This window comes from Wyeomyia smithii, chromosome 2 (assembly GCF_029784165.1).
Source record: "Wyeomyia smithii strain HCP4-BCI-WySm-NY-G18 chromosome 2, ASM2978416v1, whole genome shotgun sequence".
Classification (NCBI taxonomy): Eukaryota; Metazoa; Arthropoda; class Insecta; order Diptera; family Culicidae; genus Wyeomyia; species Wyeomyia smithii.
The window spans coordinates 275,804,669-275,825,388 of NC_073695.1; the positions used below are offsets into that span (position 1 = coordinate 275,804,669).

A 20,720-nucleotide genomic window follows, 5' to 3' on the forward strand; every position below is an offset into this window, starting at 1 on the left:
TTTTCAGAATATACTTTTTGGGCAAGCTTTTTCATGTCAACTGTACATAAGAAATTGGTGCGTTATCATTGTTTCCAAAATAATTCAACAAACGGCAAGATACCTATCAGTCAAAGTAGCGATTAGTCACAAAATTCTTGAAGGAAAAAATAAATTCACCCAAACTGTTTACGCATATCGACTGCTTCTTTCTATCGACACTCGATCTGCACTGATGTGAACAATTTGCATATTTTCGTCAACAAGGTTTTCCCCTTACACTGTGCGCATGTTGGTGATATCCCGGAATGAACCTTTCTTATCAGTTCTTCCTGTTCCATTCAATTTCTGCACTTCTGCTACGGATGGTTGAGAGCATAATAATTAGACTCTCAGCACATGCTGCAGTTCAAAACATATCCGATAAACCGTCCTTCTGACGTACATCGCCTACTCCGATCATTCAGTTGTTAGTTGATCTTGTGCTAGACTGGTTGAATTTCGAGTCAGTGAGGTTTTTTGTTTTTGCCTGCTCCGATGTTTTCTGGATTTTTATCAACGGTTTCAATCTCGGCGGTGGTGACACTGTGGTTTTTGCTGGAACTTTCCTTCGCCCGTGGACAAGCCCAGTATCGATGTAAATATTCTTTGGGAGATTTTTCTGATAAAGATTCAGCTATATCGATCTGCTTCTAGTGAAACAACTTCGACCGGGTCGACCGTTGAAGCAATTGTTGCTAAAGGCTGGCCCCGAGTGTCCCTTCCCGTACTTTCCGAATGGTGTGGCCAAACCTAGACAGCGGAACAAGATGGTTCGGTTTACATGCGCCAGTGGGTTCACCTTGGTTGGAAATATGTACTCGATGTGTGAGAAAGGCCGCTGGGACACACCGATTCCGATATGCATAAGTATGTACGCCCTTGACAGGAAGTGAACAGTTTTGCTGACAATGAAATAATCTTTTTCAGGAGCTGGATGTCCGGAAGTGGCGACGGTGGAGAACGGTCAGATCTCGTACGAACACGGACAAGCCGCTGGGATGCTGTTCTGTGCTAGCGGTTATCAAGTAGCTGGATCGGCAAAAACATACTGCAACGGTACACACTGGGATCGTCCGCTGGGAAGCTGCCGACAGACGGGAATAGCCGTTCAGACCACCTGTGATTTCGAAGTCGGCGATTACTGCGGATGGGTGAACGAGGCAACTCATGATTTTGACTGGAAGAGAAGCGAAGGCGTCGTGTCGCAGAAGGCTCTGAAAACTGGTCCAAAATACGATCACACCACCATGACTCCGTTGGCTGGTAAGAACGAATAGAAACGAATAGGGTTATAAACTAAATTGCTGTGTCGTTGTTCAAGGTCATTTCATGATGGTAGATTCCGCAGAACAGTTCACGAACGAAACTGCTCGCATGCTCTCTCCAATATACGCTGCGAACTACAGTGTCAATGCCTGCTTCCTCTTTTACTATCACATGTTTGGTGACGCGGTAGGAACTTTGTCGGTGTATGTGAAGCCGATATCGCAGCAGCTGGACAGTTTAGTTCCCGACGATGCTTTCTTTAGTATAAATGGGAATCAGCGAAATATTTGGAACGAGGGTTACTTTGATCTTCGCCAACAATCGGAAAGTTTTCAAATAATAATCGAAGCATCTCTGGGGATGAAGTACAAAAGCGATATCGCTATCGATGATGTTAGTTTGTTGAACGGTGAAGACTGTCGTCCAACTAAGGTAGAAGGTGATGATGTTGAGCTGGAACCTACTCCACTTCCAGATGACGTACCGCCAGAGGTTGTTACTGAAGATAAAGACATTTTCGAAATCGAATCCTGCGAAAACCGTTGCGGGAAGAATATCTCTAGCGTAATGAAAACCCGCAATCAAAACGCCGTGAGTTGTGATTGCTACGAAGAATGTGTAGATCTGAGAACTTGCTGTCCTGACTATGCAGAGCGTTGCGTGTTCAACGATACCCTTGTTCTGAATCCCATTCCGCAAAGCACAGTTCCCACCACTACGCAAACAACTAGCTCTTCAACTTCGTCAACAACGTCGACAACGTCGACAACTTCAAAACCAACAACTCGTTCAACATCAACTACACCTACTTCAACTGCGTCCACTTCAACCACCCCTACCTCAACCCCAGCTACTTCCACAACAACCACGGCTAGAACAACTAGAAAGTCTACGAGTAAAGCTACGACCACTTCAGTAACATCACCACCAAAAACTTCCAGCACTACGAAAACCTACAATCTCAGGCCACGTAACGGAACCACAAAGCCAGTCTTCGTACCGATGGTTCGAACGCGGAAACCGACGACGCCTACTACAACCACCGAGTCTACTACGACCGCACAGACGACAGAAACCGTAATGCTGAAGTTGGTCGCCCGCTCCAGGGAATCCGCCGAGGACGCTTCGCCCCGATCGGTGGTGGAATGGGATGATACGAAACCGAATTTGGCTCGAGTGTTCCTGTTCGCGGGAATAGGTGTTATTGCCTTTGGCAGTGTGGTACTACTGATAACGATGCACGTACGGCGTAATTCCGGTGCAAGTGTGCTTAACCGGTTGAAGCAGAAGTCGATGAAGAAGAATTTGGGCAGTGCTGAAGGATTCGAGGATGTGCGATTTTTAGCAGCGGACGAGCATCTGGATTTCAGTATTCCGGACGACGCGGAGGAGGCAGCTGAAAGCAGCGAGAGCGAAGGGGAGAACAAGCCGTCAGTGAAGACATGTGCAATGAAAACAAACAGAAAGGGAAAGCAGTAGTTATCGCGGTTTTTAAGCTGTAATGTTAGTGGTTGTAGTATAAGTTCAATAAAAGATGAAAACGAGAGCGCTTGATGTGTTCATTTGAGATGGAAAATATAAAGTTGAGAATGAGAACATTTTCTGAATGAAAAACAGAAAAAGCGGTCCGTTTTGCCCTGCAGCTTCAGTCGTTGTGAGAGTTGCTTGCTGCTTAGTGTGCTCAAAATGATGACTTACCGTTTATCGGGAGGATGGATCTTGATACTATTTGGTTTGCTTGCTGCCGCAACGGACTGCGCTAAGACGCAGAAGTATCGAGGTAAGTCGCAATATTCATGTAGATTTCTTACAATAACAATCCCACCTTATATGAAGAGATACTATCCCGCATTCGTCCAGTGGTGCGAAACTCCTACAGCACCATTTGCCCTACACCGTATTTCCCGAACGGGATGATTCGGATCCGTTTGGGAGGAAAGTTTCTCCTTTTCGAGTGTCTCGACGGATTCACTTTGATCGGTGAGAAATATTTGCTCTGCAGGGATGGTCGTTGGGGTTCACCGGCACCCATGTGTATTAGTGAGTTGTCGATATGATCATTAAGTTCAGTGAGTAACCTATTATTTCTTAGAGTCAGGTTGTGTGGATCTCCCTGATGTTGAAAATGGATTCATATTCTATGAGAATGACAAAGCAGCGGCCACAGTGTTCTGTAACAGTGAGTATCAAGCGCTAGGATCGCTATATAGCTATTGCAATGGGACCCATTGGGATCGAACAATAGGGAAGTGTCGGCGGACGAATAGCTTAGTTTCGACCAGTTGCGACTTCGAAGTGATTGATTGGTGCGGATGGACAAATGAGGGTTTGCATATCCTTGGTTGGAAGCGAGTTACTGGCATGGTATCAACGCGGGCATTGAAGACAGGTCCTAAACAGGATCACACAACAGGAGTTCCCCTAGACGGTAATACCTATTCTCAACAGCCAGAATGTTTGTAGAGCTTTTGTTGTTCTAGGTCACTTTCTGATCGCAGATTCTACCGAGCACTTTACTAATGATGCTGTCCGGTTGATATCTCCTATTTACACAGCAAATTATAGCTTGAGCAGCTGTTTCCGCTTTTTCTATCACATGTACGGAGAGTCTGTTGGTACGCTCGCGGTCTATCTTAAACCGGAATCAACAATACCGTCGCAGGAACAAATTCTGTTCTCCATATCAGGTAATCAAGGTAACGAATGGAAGGAAGGCTACTTCGATTTACCAGAGCAAGCTGTGAGTTTCCAAATAGTCTTCAAAGCATCATTGGGAATGCGTTTCAGGAGTGACATAGCAATCGATGATGTTGAATTGGAAAGTGGCGAACAGTGTGTTACGAGTCAACGTTCAACTTCGGTGCCTACTGTGACTGATGTTGATGAAGTATTTGGAATCGGGACTTGTAATAATCGCTGTGGAAAGAATGATTCCATTTCTCAATCCGTACTAACACAGTGCAGCTGCATTGATCAATGCATGGATAATCAATCATGCTGTCCGGACTTTGTGGAACGATGCCTATTGAATGTTCTTGATGAAAAAAATGTGACTCTGAAGTTAGTCCACTCGTCAAGTAGTGTTTATTCATATACGGAAAACTCGAGTGAATCTTATACATCAACTGACCGTTTCGAATTTGAGTCATCAACCGAAAAAGCGAATGTGCATTCCGACGGGCTTCAAATATCCTTAGGAATGATAGCTTTGGGAGTTTTGATTTTAATAGCTGGCATCACATTGATCGTAAGGGCAAAGGCGACAGGCTGCATGAAGTCTAAATTTAAAGAACGTCAAATAGATGCTCTAGAATCTGTAGAATTTCTCACAGCTGGTGAGGATATAAATGAGAGTGTATTGGATGAATTGGTACGAAGTTAAAATAAAATAGTGAGAAACAAATAACGGTTGAACATATCAGTAACCATACTATCATAAGTTGCACTTTTTTCTTTTATTTCTCGCAATCCTTGCACTATATTTTACTATAAGGGGTATATCATTACAGCAGAATATCTAACAAATAAAATATTTGCTGTCATCGAAATAGGAACGGGGTTTTTAATTTTCCAGTAGAAAAATAATTTAAAAAATGTAAATCTCGCTGTAGCCTTGCAGCATGTATTGAAATATTTCCGTGAATTATTTCAAACAGCGCGCCATACGCGCAATTCGATTCGCAAGCACACTCTCATTCGTTCGTTCGCTCTCCCTACTTTATTATCTCTCTATTTATTTATTTCGTGTCTCGCCCCAATCGAATGCATCTGCTGCAGCTGTCAAAAATGCTCGCGATATCAGTATCGCAGCAGAAGTTTGTTGACACGTAGCCCGTTTTCAATTTATTGATCCTTAACAATTTTCCGCTTGGTTCAAGAGTTATACAGTCGAAATGACGCCGAAACTGAAAATTTCGGAATTTGTGCTGCAGGTAAGTTATTCCAGACTATATCCCTCAAAGCCGAATAATAAAAGTCGCTTGTTGTTTTCAGCGCATCGCGGCAGTAACAAGCCAATGCAGCGGCGAATTGTTTGGAATAATGTGCCGCGGAACGCTGACAGTGCTGGGATTCATCCTCGAGGAGAAGGAAGCGGTGAGTGCTCTCAATTATAGCAAGGTGCAAAACAATTTCCCTACCGAAATTGACCTGTGTGGGTTGATTAAATTTGGACCCTGTACGGACACCGAAGCTCATCTAAATGAGATTCTGCAGGATGTTGACATTACCGATAATCCGGTGTTGCTGAATGTGGAAGCCGATGGGGAAGTAAAGGCGTCCCTATTTAAACACGGTCAACTAGAGGACATTGCATTCGAAGTTGAAAGTGAGATTGAATTGATGCGAAATTACGTGTTTCTGAGATTGCAGTGTAGTTTGGAGTTGTTCTGCGAACAAAATGAAAAGTCAGTTTCGCAGAGTGCTTTCACATTGCGAAAACGGCTGGCTTCAGGAAACGTAGCTTTCGGCGTTTCGGGAACAGATGTGATTATGAGCGGCGGATCCAGTGGCTCTCAGGTAATCGGTTTGGATGCTGAGGCATCAATGGAAGCTCTTCTCTTACTGACCGTGAAACCCGTTGAGGAAGATGGATTCGGAACGAAAGGAGGAAAGAAGAAAAACAACACGGTAACACCAACGGAGTATCCAGTTGTAAACGTAAATATGATGATTAAAAAATCTAAAGATACTCAGGATGAAAAGTTAACTCGAGAAGCCTGCAACGTGACAATTGATAGTAAAAATGGTAACTGTGCATATATTAGATAGACAACAGAGTAAAAATACCAATCGCACAAATTTCAGGTAGCAACAAAGTGCAAATCCCTCTGCAGGTTGATGTATTAAGCATGCTGCATCGCGAAACAAAGGTGAACTTGTGCTACGACATTTTGGTGGAAAGCGTGTGCCGATCGTTACGTTTGTTGGAGCACAGTTTTCTTGACCAGCTAACGTACTTCAAGCAGATTTACGTCTCCAAGTGCTATCATTTGCTTCCTGATGTTTTAGGTCACTTCATTACCTGTGTTTATCCGGTTCGAGAGACTGCCGAGGCAGAAGGTAAATTGACTGATTTCAGTAGGATAATGGCGTTTGATTCGTTTTCTTCTCTGCAGATCAGTATTTGATGGAGAAGCGTACGTCGCTCCATCAGCAGTTTGGGTTGCGTAAAAATCGACCGTACTTTCGTAAGGCCAATGCATTCCGATTTAGGGAGACCAACAGCAAGCTTCTCTTCAATCCGCATGTGGGGGTTAAAAGACAATGTAAGATTTCAAAGTCATTTGATAATTTGTTCCTAATGGCTACATTATTTGACAGTAACCGAGGGTCGCCTATCGGTGGTGCAGGGTCGGTACAGCTACCATCACTATATGCAGGACGGATTCAACGACGACGGTTGGGGCTGCGCGTACCGCTCGCTACAGACTCTCATTTCGTGGTTTGTCTTGCAGGGGTATGTCGATGTGCGGATTCCAACACATCAGGACATTCAGAAATATTTGGTCCGGGTGGGCGACAAGCCAAACAGCTTCGTTGATTCGCGCCAGTGGATCGGTTCTACCGAGGTTTCGATGTGCTTGAACGAGTTTGCTGGGGTAGATTCGCGAATAATGCATGTAAGCTCCGGTGAGGATTTGGCCAGTAAGGGCTCTGAACTGGCGTATCACTTCGAAACGCAAGGAACACCCATCATGATCGGTGGGGGTGTGCTTGCGCATACAATTCTAGGTGTGGATTTCGACAGGAACACAGGAAACTTGAAGTTTCTTATATTGGATCCCCACTACACTGGACCGGATGAGATTGGAACCGTACTGGCGAAGGGTTGGTGTGGTTGGAAAGGTGTCGAGTTTTGGGATAAGAAAGCTTACTATAATTTGTGCATGCCGCAAAGACCTGCAGTGTTTTAAATTTATTTTTTGCTTGTTTTTGTGAATAATGATAATAAAGTATATATTTTTTACAATTAGATGGAGCATTTTTGTCGTTTAAAATTGGTTTTGGTCACTCATACCCATGTTCAGCTAGTCCATTATAGCAACATTTTCTTATATGCAAATTATTCTTATCTGGAAAAATCCGCTCAGCTTGCTACAAATTTCTTACAATGACTATTCAAAGTCCAGTTTTTATTGGTGCATCCCGTACTTGAAGGTATAAAAAAGATCCGTGTGAGATACACTGCTGGAAATAAGTATAAAGACAAGCGAAGTTTGGGCTAATTTGTACTGAGTGGTCAATATTGAACAGAACACATATACACTGCTGATTTATAGTGTAAACTCTCACGCAAAAATGTATTTGTTTTCTGGATTGTATATGTTTTAAGATAAATAAGTGCTATATTCGAATTTTCGACGTGGAAATAAGTATAAAGACACTAATTGTTTTTTTAAACAAACATTTTTTAATGGGCAAATTATAACAAATTAGTAATGCGTAGCATCACCTCTGTTATGCCATTCGTTGTTTTGCTTTCGTCTCGATTAGACGCAAATTGTTCATCTCCGTTTGAGTTTGCAAAATAACAATACACGAGTTATCGTACGGGTGTTTTTTTGTCGATTAGTTCTTGTGCTGCGCGATAACAATAGCCGGTAGTTTATCGGCAGAAACATCTTCTGCACACTGGTAGGGGCAGGCTACCCCGCCAGTGATCCGATACGCAGCTGATATATCAGCAAGAATAATTCTCCCGCACCGCTGTTACCCCGCAAGCAGCACGGACCACCATACGATCGAGCGAGTGGAAGTCAACTACAAGTGGCATCTACAAGGTCGCGTGTAGGATACGGCCACTGTGTCACAACACGAAGCTGGATCTTCATTGTTTGTTCTGCGGAGACGCTCGATTAATCCTACTATCAGCCGTGAGGTCGTGACTTAGACGTTCGGTGAAGTATTCACTTTAGAATTTTTATCATTATTATCAATAGTATTATTATTATTGTTATTATTATAATTATTATTACTATTATTATTATTATTATTATTATTATTATTATTATTATTATTATTATTATTATTATTATTATTATTATTATTATTATTATTATTATTATTATTATTACTATTGTTATTAGTATTAGTATTACTGCCTTTTTTTTAATTTTGATCCATTGTAGTTTGAAAAATTGTTTTTAAAATTTAATAGCAACTATTTGACCCCCCCCCCCCCCACATTCGAATATTTATCGTTTGTGTGCGGTAGAGCGTAACGCTCCCGCAAAATGGACGACATGCAGGTGCAACTATTCCTGGATGTGGAAACAACTGGGGAAGAGATTGAGATCTCCCCCATCAATTCCCCTCTACCTTCCCCGCTACCTAGCCCCGTACCAAGGGTACCGGCAACACGGGTGAAAGCTTACCCAGATGCTTCGAAAGGTCCGTTCGTAGTTTACTTCAGGCCCATAAAGAAGCCTCTAAATATAATTCAAATCGGCAAGGACCTGGCAAAACAGTTTTCGGACGTAACCGAAATTACAAAGGTTAGACCGAACAAACTGCGAGTTGTTGTGAGTAGCTTGAAGCAAGCAAACGCAATTGCTAGCTACGAGCTCTTCACGAGAGAGTACCGCGTGTACATCCCTGCCAAGGACGTGGAGATCGACGGTGTGGTTACCGAAGGAAGCCTCACGGTCGATGACATTTTGCGTCACGGGGTTGGCTGCTTCAAGAACCCCCTGATTCAAGATGTAAAGATACTGGATGTCAAGCAATTGCATTCAGTATCCATCGAAGAAGGGAAGAAGAAATTCTTCCCTTCGGATGCCTTCCGTGTAACATTCGCCGGATCCGCACTGCCGAAGTACATCTCTTTGGACAGGGTTCGTCTGCCTGTACGCCTGTTCGTACCGCGGGTCATGCATTGCCAAAACTGCAAGCAGTTAGGTCATACAGCCACCTACTGCTGCAACAAGGCACGCTGCAGCAAGTGCGGAGGCAATCATGCTGAGACCGCTTGCAGTGAGGATACTGAAAAGTGTCTTTACTGCGAGGGAACTCGGCATGACCTTTCGGCGTGTCCCGCGTACAAACAGCGCGAGGAAAAAATTAAGCGTTCCCTTAAGGAACGATCAAAGCGCTCTTTTGCAGAAATGCTTAAGAGGGCTGAGCCACCCTCGACAGGAAACATCTTTTCCTTTTTGCCAACCGATGAGGGTACATCTGACGATCCCGTCGAAGGGTGTTCTTATGCCATGCCAGAAGGATCTAGGAAGAGGAGAATGATCAACTCTCCTAATCTTTCTCGCAAAGGTCGCAAGATAACCCCTAGCGGAATGACCAATAAGCCAACACAAAAAGGAAGCGGTGAAGAAAAACCGAAGCAAGTACCTCCCGGTTTTAATTTTAAATCAAACCAGGAGTACCCACCGCTTCCTGGGGCACCAAAAACCCCTCGTGCACCCATTTCTCGATCAGAAGATAAAAAAGAAACAGGGTTCATAAAATTTTCTGATATTGTGGACTGGATATTTAAAACATTCAACATACCAGATCCCCTACAAAATATTCTTCTTGCCCTTCTTCCTACAGTGAAAACCTTTTTGATGCAACTAGCAGCAACTTGGCCCCTCATTTCAGCTATCATATCTTTCGATGACTAATACGGCGAAAGAGGTTTGGAATTTTATCACTGTATTACAGTGGAATTGCAGAAGTATCATCCCCAAATTCGATCTATTTTCTCATTTAATAAATACATACAATTGTGACGCATTTGCGCTCTGTGAACCTTTCTCAATTCAAACGATCAACTCAATTTCCACGATTTTAACATTATTCGTCGAGATCGAGACTCACACGGTGGAGGGGTACTTTTAGGGATTAAAAAGCGCTATTCCTTCTTCCGAATCGACCACCCCTCGATCTCGAATATTGCAGTCGTTGCCATTCAAACGAATATGAATGGAAAAGACCTATGCCTTGTTTCGTTATATATGCCTCCATCCGCGCGGATTGAACAGAAGCATCTCACTGATATAGCAGAGTTGCTTCCCGCGCCTTTTTTGATATTGGGAGATTTTAATTCTCACTGTTCGCTATGGGGGTCGCTGTACGACGACAACCGATCTTCTTTAATCTGTAACTTGATCGACGACTTCAATATGACAGTTTTGAATACTGGGGAAGCAACACGTGTACCTAATCCTCCAGCACGTGAAAGCGTGCTTGACCTATCCCTTTGCTCGACATCACTAGCGTTAGATTGCCGGTGGAAAGTAATCAACGATCCCCACGGTAGTGATCATCTTCCAATCGTTATATCAATTGCTAATGGTTCAACTCCCCCGAACCCAATCAATATTTCCTACGACCTTACACGTAATATTGATTGGAAGTGTTATGAGTCTATTATAGCGCAATCTATCGAGACTCACGAGGAACTTCCTCCGGAGGAAGAATACGCGTTCTTAGCTGGCTTGATAATCGACGCCGCGACTCAAGCTCAGACGAAACCGATACCCGGGGTAACGATTAGACAGCGCCCTCCCAACAAATGGTGGGACAAAGAGTGCTCTGAGCTGTACGCGCGAAGGTCCGCGGCGTATAAGGACTACCGGGAGTACGGCACTGTCAACCTGCTTCGAAAGTACGAGGCACTGGGCAGGCAGATGAAGAGCTTAGTAAAGGCGAAAAAACGCGGGTACTGGGGGCGGTTCGTGAACGCGTTGTCCAGGGAAACAGCGATGAGCACTCTTTGGGATACCGCCAGGCGCATGCGGAACCGTGACGTTTCGAATGAAAGCGAGGAGTATTCAGATCGCTGGATACTCGATTTTGCCAAAAAGGTCTGTCCAGACTCTGTACCGGAACAGAAAACCTTTCGCGACGCGTTATTAGTAACTACGGAAGAGCCTCCATTTTTGATGTTGGAATTTTCAATGGCTCTCCTGTCGTGCAACAATAAGGCTCCAGGGTTAGATAGAATAAAATTCAACCTGTTGAAGAATCTACCCGACTCTGCAAAAAGACGCTTGTTGAATTTGTTCAACAAGTTTCTTGAGCTAAATATTGTTCCGCATGACTGGAGGGAGGTAAAAGTCATTGCTATTCGGAAACCCGGGAAACCTGCCTCTGATCACAATTCATATAGGCCGATTGCGATGCTCTCTTGCCTCCGGAAATTAATGGAGAAAATGATCCTCTTACGGTTAGACAAATGGGTCGAAACAAACGGGTTACTTTCAGATACTCAATTTGGCTTTCGCCGGGGCAAAGGGACGAACGATTGCCTAGCGTTGCTTTCTACTGAAATTCAACTAGCCTTTGCTCGAAAAGAGCAAATGGCTTCTGCGTTCATGGATATTAAGGGGGCTTTTGACTCTGTCTCTGTAGAAGTTTTAAGCGCGAAACTTCATTCGCAGGGACTTTCACCAAATTTGAATAACTTTTTGCTCAATTTGTTGTCAGAAAAGCATATGTATTTCTCACATGGCGATTCGACAACTTCCCGAATTAGTTACATGGGCCTCCCCCAGGGCTCATGTTTAAGTCCTCTCTTATATAATTTTTACGTCAATGACATCGATGAATGTCTTGCAAATTCATGCACGCTAAGGCAACTTGCAGACGATAGCGTTGTATCCATTACTGGTGGCAAGGCTAGCGATCTGCAAGGACCATTGCAAGATACCTTAGACAATTTGTCTGAATGGGCTCTTAAGCTGGGTATCGAATTCTCTCCGGAGAAAACTGAGTTGGTCGTTTTTTCTAGGAAGCATAACCCAGCTCAGCTGCAGCTCCTACTAGCGGGTAAAACGATCTCTCAGGTTTTAGTTGCTAAATATCTCGGGGTCTGGTTCGACTCCAAATGCACCTGGGCTTGTCATATTAGGTATCTGACACAAAAATGCCAACAGAGGATTAATTTTCTTCGTACGATTACCGGAACTTGGTGGGGTGCTCACCCAGGAGACCTTCTAAGGTTATACCAAACAACGATATTGTCAGTTCTTGAGTACGGCTGTTTCTGCATTCGCTCCGCCGCGAACACGCACATTATAAAATTAGAGAGAATACAATATCGTTGTTTGCGTATTGCTTTGGGTTGCATGCAGTCGACCCATACGATGAGTCTTGAAGTGTTAGCGGGTATTCTTCCGTTGAAACATCGTTTTTGGAATCTCTCTTACCGGTTGCTAATTCGATGCACAGTTATGAACCCATTAGTAATTGAAAATTTCGAGAGGTTGGTCGACCTTCAATCTCAATCCAAATTTATGACTTTATATTTTGACTATATGGCTCAAGATATTAATCCTTCTTCATACGATTCCTCCAATGTCGCACTTTTAGCTACTTCTAATAATGCTATATTCTTCGACACCACCATGAAACAAGACATTTCTGGTATCCCGGATCAATTGCGACCCCAAGAGATCCCTAAGATTTTTTCCAATAAGTTTAAACATGTTAGTTATGATAAAAGGTTTTTCACTGACGGATCTAATCTAGATGAGTCCACTGGCTTCGGTGTTTTCCACGAAAATTTTACCGCCTCCTACAAACTCGATACTCCTGCTTCCGTGTACGTCGCAGAACTTGCTGCTATTCAGTACTCTCTTGAAATCATCGAAACCCTACCCATAGACCACTACTTCATCTTCACAGATAGTCTCAGTGCCATTGAGGCTCTGCGATCAATGAAGCCTGTGAAGCACACCCCGTATTTCCTGGGGAAAATACGGCGGTTTTTAAGTGCTTTAACAGATAAAAAATACCGGGTTACCTTAGCGTGGGTCCCTTCTCATTGCTCGATTCCGGGTAGCGAAAAGGCTGACTCTTTAGCTAAGGTGGGTGCTATTGACGGCGATATTTATGAAAGACCAATTGCTTATGATGAATTTTATAGCATTTTGCGTCAGAGAACACTCAACAGTTGGCAATCATCATGGAACTCAGATGAACTGGGACGGTGGCTACATTCCATTTTTCCTAAGGTATCGACGAAAGCATGGTTCAAGGGGTTGGATGTAGGTCGGGACTTCATTCGCGTGATGTCCAGACTTATGTCCAATCACTATACGTTAAACACGCATCTCTTTCGTATAGGGCTTGTAGACAGTAATCACTGCGTTTGTGGCGATGGCTACCATGACATCGAGCATGTTGTTTGGTCGTGTACCGAATACTGTGGTGTTAGGTCTGAGCTTATAGATTCCCTTCGGGCCCGAGGAAAACAACCGAACGTACCCGTTAGAGACATTCTGGGAAGCGGTGATCTCCAGTACATGACACAGCTATACGTGTTCATAAAACACGCTGGTATCAAAATATGAAACTCTTCTATCTATTTGTTAGATTACCATTCCCGCTACACGCTGAAAGAAGATGATACACTAAGCTGGAGACACTCAAACGAAGACTCGGCATCTTTATGTTCACGCAGACACCTCAGTCCAAACTGCTCAAATAGAACATCACTGCTTAGCCATGTACAAATAAATAAATCGTATAACTCAATATAGTTAAAATCAAAATTGTAACTCCCCTCCTCTCACCTTAAATCCCCACTAGCTCGTAGTCGGCCGCGAGAATAAAGAAAAGGCCTCCCTCTTTTCTCTGCTAATTTAGAATTAAAAAAAAATGTACTTGGCTCAGTTAAACATTAATTGTATCGTGCCGTGTCAAATAAACTATTTAAAAAAAAAACCTCTGTTATGTATGACCTCTTGCAGTCTTCGTGGCATAGAAATTATTAGATTTTTCAAAATATCAGGATCAAGTTTAGACCATTCTTCTTGTATCGCGCGTTTCAGTTGTCCAGCCGTTTCATACTTCCGTCCATGCTTGAAAATGTTACGTGATAGTAAGCCCCACACGTTTTCTATCGGATTCAAATCGGGACTGCAGGCTGGCCACTCCAAAACAGAGATTTCGTGTAGCCTCAAAAACTCTTTGGTAGCTTTCGACGCATGACAAGCAGCATTATCCTGTTGAAAAATCATGTTTTCGTTCATAACATTTTCGGAAAATGGAATTAGAACTTCATCTAACAGCTCGCAATACATTTTTGAATTCATCCGTGATGAAATAAAACAAATAGGCGTTTTCCCAACCATGCTAAAACCGGCCCATATCATCACTGTTCCTCCACCGAAGTTTCGTTTCTCTCTTGTTGGTCTTTTTTGCCTTTTATCGTGCCAGCGACTAGTGAAACCATCTGGTCCATCAAGGTTGAATTTCTTCTCGTCACTGAAAACCACATTTCAAAAAGGCCTATCTTGTGACGAGGCAAAAGTCGTGGTACAGGCGTTGTTTTCGTAAAGACAATATTGGGATCATCGTTTAAAACCTGACGAATCCGACGAGTAGATACGGACAGGTTCATTTCTACTCTGATTTCAGCCGAAGACAGTTTCTGGTGGACTGCCATCCGTTTTATTTCCCGTTTATTTCTCGGCGTCAAAGAAGATGGCCGCCCAGATCACTTCTTCACGGCATATTTTTCGCCCAACCGGAGGAAGTTGTGCACTACATCTTTGCTCCTACCGATCCTGATGCCAGTTTCACGGAGGAAGTTGTGCACTACATCTTTGCTCCTACCGATCCTGATGCCAATTTCACGGAGAGACAACCCTTGTTCTCGAAGTGCGATAACTCTTCCTCTCTCAAAATCGGTCAAAGCACTGTTTTTCGGCATTTTTTTCTGTAAATATTCTTCATTGGGTAAATGAAATTAAAAAATCGATTTTTTCATCCTAATATTACCGTTAATGACTTATTTCAACCGCTGCGAAACACTAATGTCACCAAATACCCACTACAAATTAAAACCTACAGACCAACAATAGTGTCTTTATAATTATTTCCAAGCGCAGAAATGACATGACACACACACATGCAATTCCAGCAAACTTACGCGCAGTGAATATGCAACTCACTAGCACAATCACATAAACAAGCATTTGATTCGAATATCTTACACTGTAAATTGAAACCAGTGAAAAGTGTGTTGTCTTTATACTTATTTCCAGCAGTGTATAACTGGTGGTCCTTTAGCCTCTACCTCAGTAACTCTTAGGAAAGATCGAGTAACCAACTCCGGTGGGACCTCTGGTCGTATGCTTATAGGGAAAGAGGGTTTTTTCCGAAGCCAATATTGCACTCTGGCCTTTATTTTGGGAGCAGCTCGAAACAGCGTCTGTTCTTCATCTTAGGAGCGACTGAACTACCGTCTTTTTATTGCACTCAGGGCTCTAAACACCAAAGCCAAAAATCCTGGTGGTATCCGGTACCTAAGACAGTGGAACCACGCTGGGTTGATTGCGGGCCTTGTGAGCCTACAGCAGGAAAAACAACCTAGCATCGAAGGAAGAACAAGAATCTTTGGACCGGTGTAATCGGCATGGACTCAGGCGATGAAAACGGACTAACGACAGAAGAGAAGACAACAAAACTAATTATACGATCATTCGAAGGCTCGATTATTCGGGGCTTGATTATCCGGAGTCATCTCTTTTCTTAAATTTCAGATTTGGTTCACATCTGTGACGTTTGTCTTTTTGTCTTTTCTATCCAGAAATTCCAAGTTTGATGCAGTATTTTACGCTATATGCTGTGTAGTTAATTCTATATTTGAAAAAAAAAACATCGATGTACAGTCGCTCGATATTTTTTTTATTCCGGCATATTCACCGAGTATTCTTTCTATCAACAAATTAAATGTTCTCGATGAAAAAAGAGTATAACAGAAATAAAAAAATCGACTCGATTATGTGGAGAATTCGGTTATCCGGAGTGTAATATTTTTCAAGAAGGACTGTTAAGAAGAGGAGTAGTTCAAGGAAATAGAACAGATGAATCACTCTCATGGGACGCAAAAGTTCTACCAGAAACTCAATGCATCATGTTCAGGGTTTGTGCCGCCAGCCGCAATGTGCCGAGATAAGAAAGGCAGTATTCTGGTGGACGATCGTGCATACCGAATCTGAATCACTATTACGCAGGTATTCTGGCTAGAGAGCTGTGGAAGGTGAATGTGGAAGTCGCAGGTATTCAGAAGTTGCGGCGGCCGAAGGCGGAATGATAGTGTATTTCGGACCTAGATCCCATTGCGGACACTTTAATACTACAGTGGCAGCGTGAAAGCAGAAAGTCGGGCTCTGGTAGCTTTTTTTAAATGATGCAATACGTTACGCGAAACTAAACTTGAAATATCACAAAGCATATTGTGTGGGTATCATATCATCCACAAACACTATAATGAACTAAAATATTATATGTATTATATTTCATCTTCGACATAAACATCGTACAGACATTTTAAATTATGTACTAATTCTTAGTCTAAACACATATTTCGACACACCAAAATCAAACATGTTTATCACATCATTAAAATAATTACAACAGACATTCAATGGGTTATTCATTCCATAGAGAGTGCGGTGATTTGGTCGGCGTAAAAACTTAGGTTGACGTTGCAATCGAAGGGGTGTGTTGAATCGCAATTTTCCAAGAATGTCCGCGCAATCTATTCGATCTGTTAGCACAGCGGTTCTCAACCTGGGGTACGCGTACCTCTGGGGGTACTCGACGCCCTTCAGGGGGTACGCGAAGGAAAAATCAGTAATGGCGGACAATGCAATTTTTCTCTAAATTACTTCATTTGTTTTTCAATCTTGCTCTTAAAACATGACTGTAGCAATCAAGCAAACCATAGTTCAATTTGAAACCTCAACAAGACTACCACAACATGATCTACCACTACTCTCTCCCACTCTGCGAAAACATTCCAAGCCAAAATATCGCCAAGGGGTACGCGAACAAAAAAATGTTGAGAACCGCTGTGTTAGCACATCAAATATTAGCATACGTTGAAGGAAAACTCGTCTTCTTGACAATGTTGGCAAATCGATCAATATACAGCGGCTTTTATACGATGGTAGGTTAGTTCTGTCCCTCCAGTTTAGAGATCGAAGAGCATATCGGAGAAAGTGTTTCTGAACTTGTTCTAACCGGTTGATGTGTATTGCATGATACGACGCCCACACTTGCACCGCATATTCCAGGACACTGCGCACGAACGAGCAATACAGTCGAAGAATTTCGAATTTCGCTTCAAAAAACCCAATAGGGAGTAAGCTTTAGCCATGACTGCAGAAATGTGCTCCGCAAATCCAAATTTGCTATCGACAAGCACTCCCAAATCTTTCACTGTGGTCGTGCGGGTCAAGCTCGTTGACGCCATTTTGTACTCGAAGACAATCGGTGCACGCAAGCGGCTGAATGAGATCACGCAACATTTGGTCACATTTGTAATGTCGGATATTACGAAAGTAAACACAACCGTTTCGCTTGATCGTCCGTACTCAACTCAACGCTCTTTATTTAGATTCTTCCAAATGTATTGTATCGTGTATGTATTGGTGACACTCGTTTTTCTCTCTTCTATGTATAACACATCCCGATCCTACACTCCCCCGCTTTCTCAAATGTCCTGAACTATACTTAGGTGATAATCCTTCAGATGTTTTGGTTTCCGAGGTTCTCGTCGCTGACGCTGAGTCTCTGGTCGTTGCTCCGGCTGCTTAACATCCTTTGAAGCTTTGTTGGATTCACCGACTTCAGTATCCGTCACCTGGTGCCGTTGAGGAAGTTTCTTCAAGTGTGCTGAGCTACGATGCAGAATCCTTCCAGATTCCATGATTCCAGTGTAACGTCCTGCCCTGATTTCTCAACGACGACGAGTTCTTCTGGACTGAAATTGCCTGCCAACTTATTTTCCTTTATCATACGCTTAGCAACTACCAAGTCACCAGGGTTCAGGGAACTGGGTTGCGCGTGACGTCGTTTATCTGCATATTCAGCTTCAGTTAGTTTCCTCTCCCGATCTCTATCCTGAATATCCTCGTACTGTTCTGATGTTAACGAAATTGATGGTAATTTATCGCGAAGCACTCGCCCGAACATAAGTGCCGACGGTGCCACTCCTGTTGTGGAATGCGGGGTAGAATTATACAGCAACAGATAGGTTCTCAAGTCCCATCTCCAGTCTGCGTCGGTAGACTCCTGACTTATCTGTAGCCGTTTTTTAAGAGCCCTATTGGCCCTCTCCACCTCCCCATTAAGTTGAGGCCAATAGGGAGTAGTTTGAACCAGTTTTATTCCATGTTCTGTGCAGAATTTATTCAGCAATTCGCTTACAAATTGTGGTCCATTGTCTGTTCGCATGGTCTCTGGGATTCCATACCTGCAGAACGTTTCGTGCAGAGCCTGGACGGTTAATTTTGCAGTTATTTCTCTCATGATTATCACTTCAATGAAACGACTGAAATAGTCTATCAACACCAACAAGTTGTGGCACGACGGCAATGGACCCATGAAATCTGCTGCGATATGGGCCCAAGGCTTGGTTGTACGTTTCAGAGGTTCTGGAGAATCCTGTGCTGACACCAAGATGCATTCTTTGCAACCTTTGACAAATTTTTCCACCTCTTTATCCATACCGGGCCACCAGACCTTTTGCCTCAACCGCCTCTTCATTACGACGATGCCAGGATGGCCCTCATGAGAAAGTTCCAGAATCCTGTTTTGCAGTGCTTTCGGAATTACATTCATCTCCGTCGTCAAATGTTGTTGGTGCGGATGTTGACAATCTTGATACGGCATCAGCAATGTTCGTAGTCCCAGGTTCATACACAATTTCAAAACTATAGGACTGCAACCGGAGTACCCATCGTTCTATTCTAGCGCACGGTTTAGAGCGAGGACTGAACAAAAATGTAAGGGGCTTACAGTCTGTAACTAGCTTGAATCTGATTCCTTGGAGATATAGACGAAATCGATCAACTGCCCATACCAAAGCCAACGCTTCTTTTTCGGTGTGAAAATATTTCCGTTCAAGGTCAGTGAGAGACTTGCTCGCATAAGCAATAACCCTACGAACTTTAAGCGAATCTTCTTGCATCAACACTGCGCCCAACCCTGAAGGACTTGCGTCGGCTACGAGAATAGTGACATCTTTGGGATCGAAGAAACCTAGATTCTTGATTTGGAACACCGCTTCCTTGATACTGTCAAATGCAGCTTGTTGTTTAACCGTCCACTGGAATGTCACTCCTTTACGTAACAACTGTCTTAGCGGATCTTTTTTTACCGCCAGATGTGGTATAAATCGTCCAACATACGTAACTAACCCTAGAAAGCTACGTAACTCTGCCGCGTTTGCCGGTTCTCTAAATTTCGCCACAGCTGAAACTCGACTCTCAACTGGCCTGACTCCGTTTACCGACAGATTGTGTCCCAAAAAATCCAAACTTGAACGTTAAACTGACATTTATCCCTGTTCAACAACACGTTATAGCTTTCCAATCTATCCAACAGTGCTTCCAACCGATTATCATGCTCAGTCTGTGTACGCCCCGAAACTACAACATCGTCAAGGTAGACTATTACTCCTTCTAGCTCCGCAATAATAGTCTCCATAACCTTCTGGAACAATTCCGGGGCACAACTCACCCCAAACATTAGTCGCTTGTATCTATGTTATAAGAGAAGAAAATGAATAGTATATAAAGTTAATTTATTTGTTTTGAAAGTTATGTTACGACTCAAAACACTCTTTACCTAAACAACCCATATTTGTCATGCCCTGTTCACCGTGACGCCAGGTCTAAACTTGTAGCTTCCCTTCAGGCCGGAGGTAGACGGCCAGCTGTTCCTGTTCATGATGTCTTGGCGAGCCGTGACCTACCCTACATGACCCTTATATACGTTTTCCTTAAATCCATCCATGCCCCAGTCTAGTCCCGTTCCCTTCCGTCTACACCCAACAAAATGACAAGAACACGTTTGAACCTTAAGCACAAAACCAGCAACCAGACCCCGCACAATAGAACCAGGACCCAAGGACTACGAGCCTCTGTCCCAACTCACGACATCGTGGCTCAGCAGTACGAATCCATACATGCCATTCGACGATTATCAGACGACCATTGAACAACAACACACAGATTGGAAATTCCATGCTAGTTTTAAGTTAGACTTAATTTCAGCTCGTAGTCGGCAGCGAGGATAAAAAATTTGCTTTAGTTTTTAAGTCATCAGATATAATTGGCGCCGTTAAACATTAAATTGTATTTGTGCCGTGTCAAATAAATGTTATGTGAAGAAAAAAAAAAAACCCCATATTTGGCTAAGAATGTCGTTATAACTCTAGAGTTTCCCGATAGCTCCACCTGATGACATGCGTCCTTAACATCAAGCTTTGAGAACTTCACGGCCCCATTAACCGATGCCAGCATCTCCTCAATCACTGGGAGTGGGTGTGTCTCCCGCAACACGGCTTGGTTCGCTCTTCTCATATCGACGCACAGTCTGACATCTCCATTTTGTTTAAGAACGGGAATAACTGGTGATACCCACGGCGAAGGTCCGTTTACTTTCTCAATGATGTCGTTTTGCATCAAGTATTGGAG

The 20,720-nt window shown here is 43.3% G+C and overlaps 4 protein-coding genes across 4 annotated transcripts; 3 read left to right on the plus strand and 1 right to left on the minus strand.

The window, feature by feature from the left end:
* The first annotated feature begins 429 nt into the window (after positions 1-429).
* LOC129721891 (uncharacterized) lies at positions 430-2,875 on the plus strand. Its single transcript, XM_055674987.1, has 4 exons — positions 430-616; positions 676-888; positions 949-1,284; positions 1,343-2,875. The coding sequence occupies exons 1-4, from the start codon at positions 517-519 to the stop codon at positions 2,764-2,766; spliced, it is 2,073 nt and encodes a 690-aa protein (XP_055530962.1). The 5' UTR covers positions 430-516; the 3' UTR covers positions 2,767-2,875.
* Positions 2,876-2,948: 73 nt separating this feature from the next.
* LOC129721892 (uncharacterized) lies at positions 2,949-4,720 on the plus strand. Its single transcript, XM_055674988.1, has 4 exons — positions 2,949-3,067; positions 3,124-3,327; positions 3,380-3,715; positions 3,768-4,720. Exons 1-4 carry the CDS (start codon positions 2,974-2,976, stop codon positions 4,667-4,669), a joined length of 1,536 nt encoding a protein of 511 aa, XP_055530963.1. The 5' UTR covers positions 2,949-2,973; the 3' UTR covers positions 4,670-4,720.
* A 349-nt stretch (positions 4,721-5,069) lies between these two features.
* On the plus strand, positions 5,070-7,261 carry LOC129722330 (probable Ufm1-specific protease 2). Its single transcript, XM_055675695.1, has 5 exons — positions 5,070-5,219; positions 5,281-6,034; positions 6,094-6,348; positions 6,405-6,554; positions 6,610-7,261. The coding sequence occupies exons 1-5, from the start codon at positions 5,181-5,183 to the stop codon at positions 7,200-7,202; spliced, it is 1,791 nt and encodes a 596-aa protein (XP_055531670.1). The 5' UTR covers positions 5,070-5,180; the 3' UTR covers positions 7,203-7,261.
* A 10,470-nt stretch (positions 7,262-17,731) lies between these two features.
* Positions 17,732-18,861, minus strand: LOC129720634 (uncharacterized protein K02A2.6-like). The gene is made up of 2 exons (XM_055672121.1): positions 17,923-18,861; positions 17,732-17,881 (listed from the first exon to the last, which is right to left on the minus strand). The coding sequence occupies exons 1-2, from the start codon at positions 18,859-18,861 to the stop codon at positions 17,732-17,734; spliced, it is 1,089 nt and encodes a 362-aa protein (XP_055528096.1).
* Between the last annotated feature and the right edge of the window lie 1,859 nt (positions 18,862-20,720).

Coding starts and splice junctions, on each gene's coding strand:
- LOC129720634 (XM_055672121.1), bottom strand. CDS start 18,861: ATGAATGTAATTCCGAAAGCACTGCAAAACAGGATTCTGGAACTTTCT. Junction 17,882..17,922: donor ATCTGGAAGGATTCTGCATC/GTAGCTCAGCAC, acceptor CAACGGCACCAG/GTGACGGATACTGAAGTCGG.
- LOC129721892 (XM_055674988.1), top strand. CDS start 2,974: ATGATGACTTACCGTTTATCGGGAGGATGGATCTTGATACTATTTGGT. Junction 3,068..3,123: donor TAAGACGCAGAAGTATCGAG/GTAAGTCGCAAT, acceptor CCTTATATGAAG/AGATACTATCCCGCATTCGT. Junction 3,716..3,767: donor AACAGGAGTTCCCCTAGACG/GTAATACCTATT, acceptor TTGTTGTTCTAG/GTCACTTTCTGATCGCAGAT.
- LOC129721891 (XM_055674987.1), top strand. CDS start 517: ATGTTTTCTGGATTTTTATCAACGGTTTCAATCTCGGCGGTGGTGACA. Junction 889..948: donor ACCGATTCCGATATGCATAA/GTATGTACGCCC, acceptor AATCTTTTTCAG/GAGCTGGATGTCCGGAAGTG. Junction 1,285..1,342: donor CACCATGACTCCGTTGGCTG/GTAAGAACGAAT, acceptor TCGTTGTTCAAG/GTCATTTCATGATGGTAGAT.
- LOC129722330 (XM_055675695.1), top strand. CDS start 5,181: ATGACGCCGAAACTGAAAATTTCGGAATTTGTGCTGCAG. Junction 6,349..6,404: donor AGAGACTGCCGAGGCAGAAG/GTAAATTGACTG, acceptor TCTTCTCTGCAG/ATCAGTATTTGATGGAGAAG. Junction 6,555..6,609: donor TGTGGGGGTTAAAAGACAAT/GTAAGATTTCAA, acceptor ATTATTTGACAG/TAACCGAGGGTCGCCTATCG.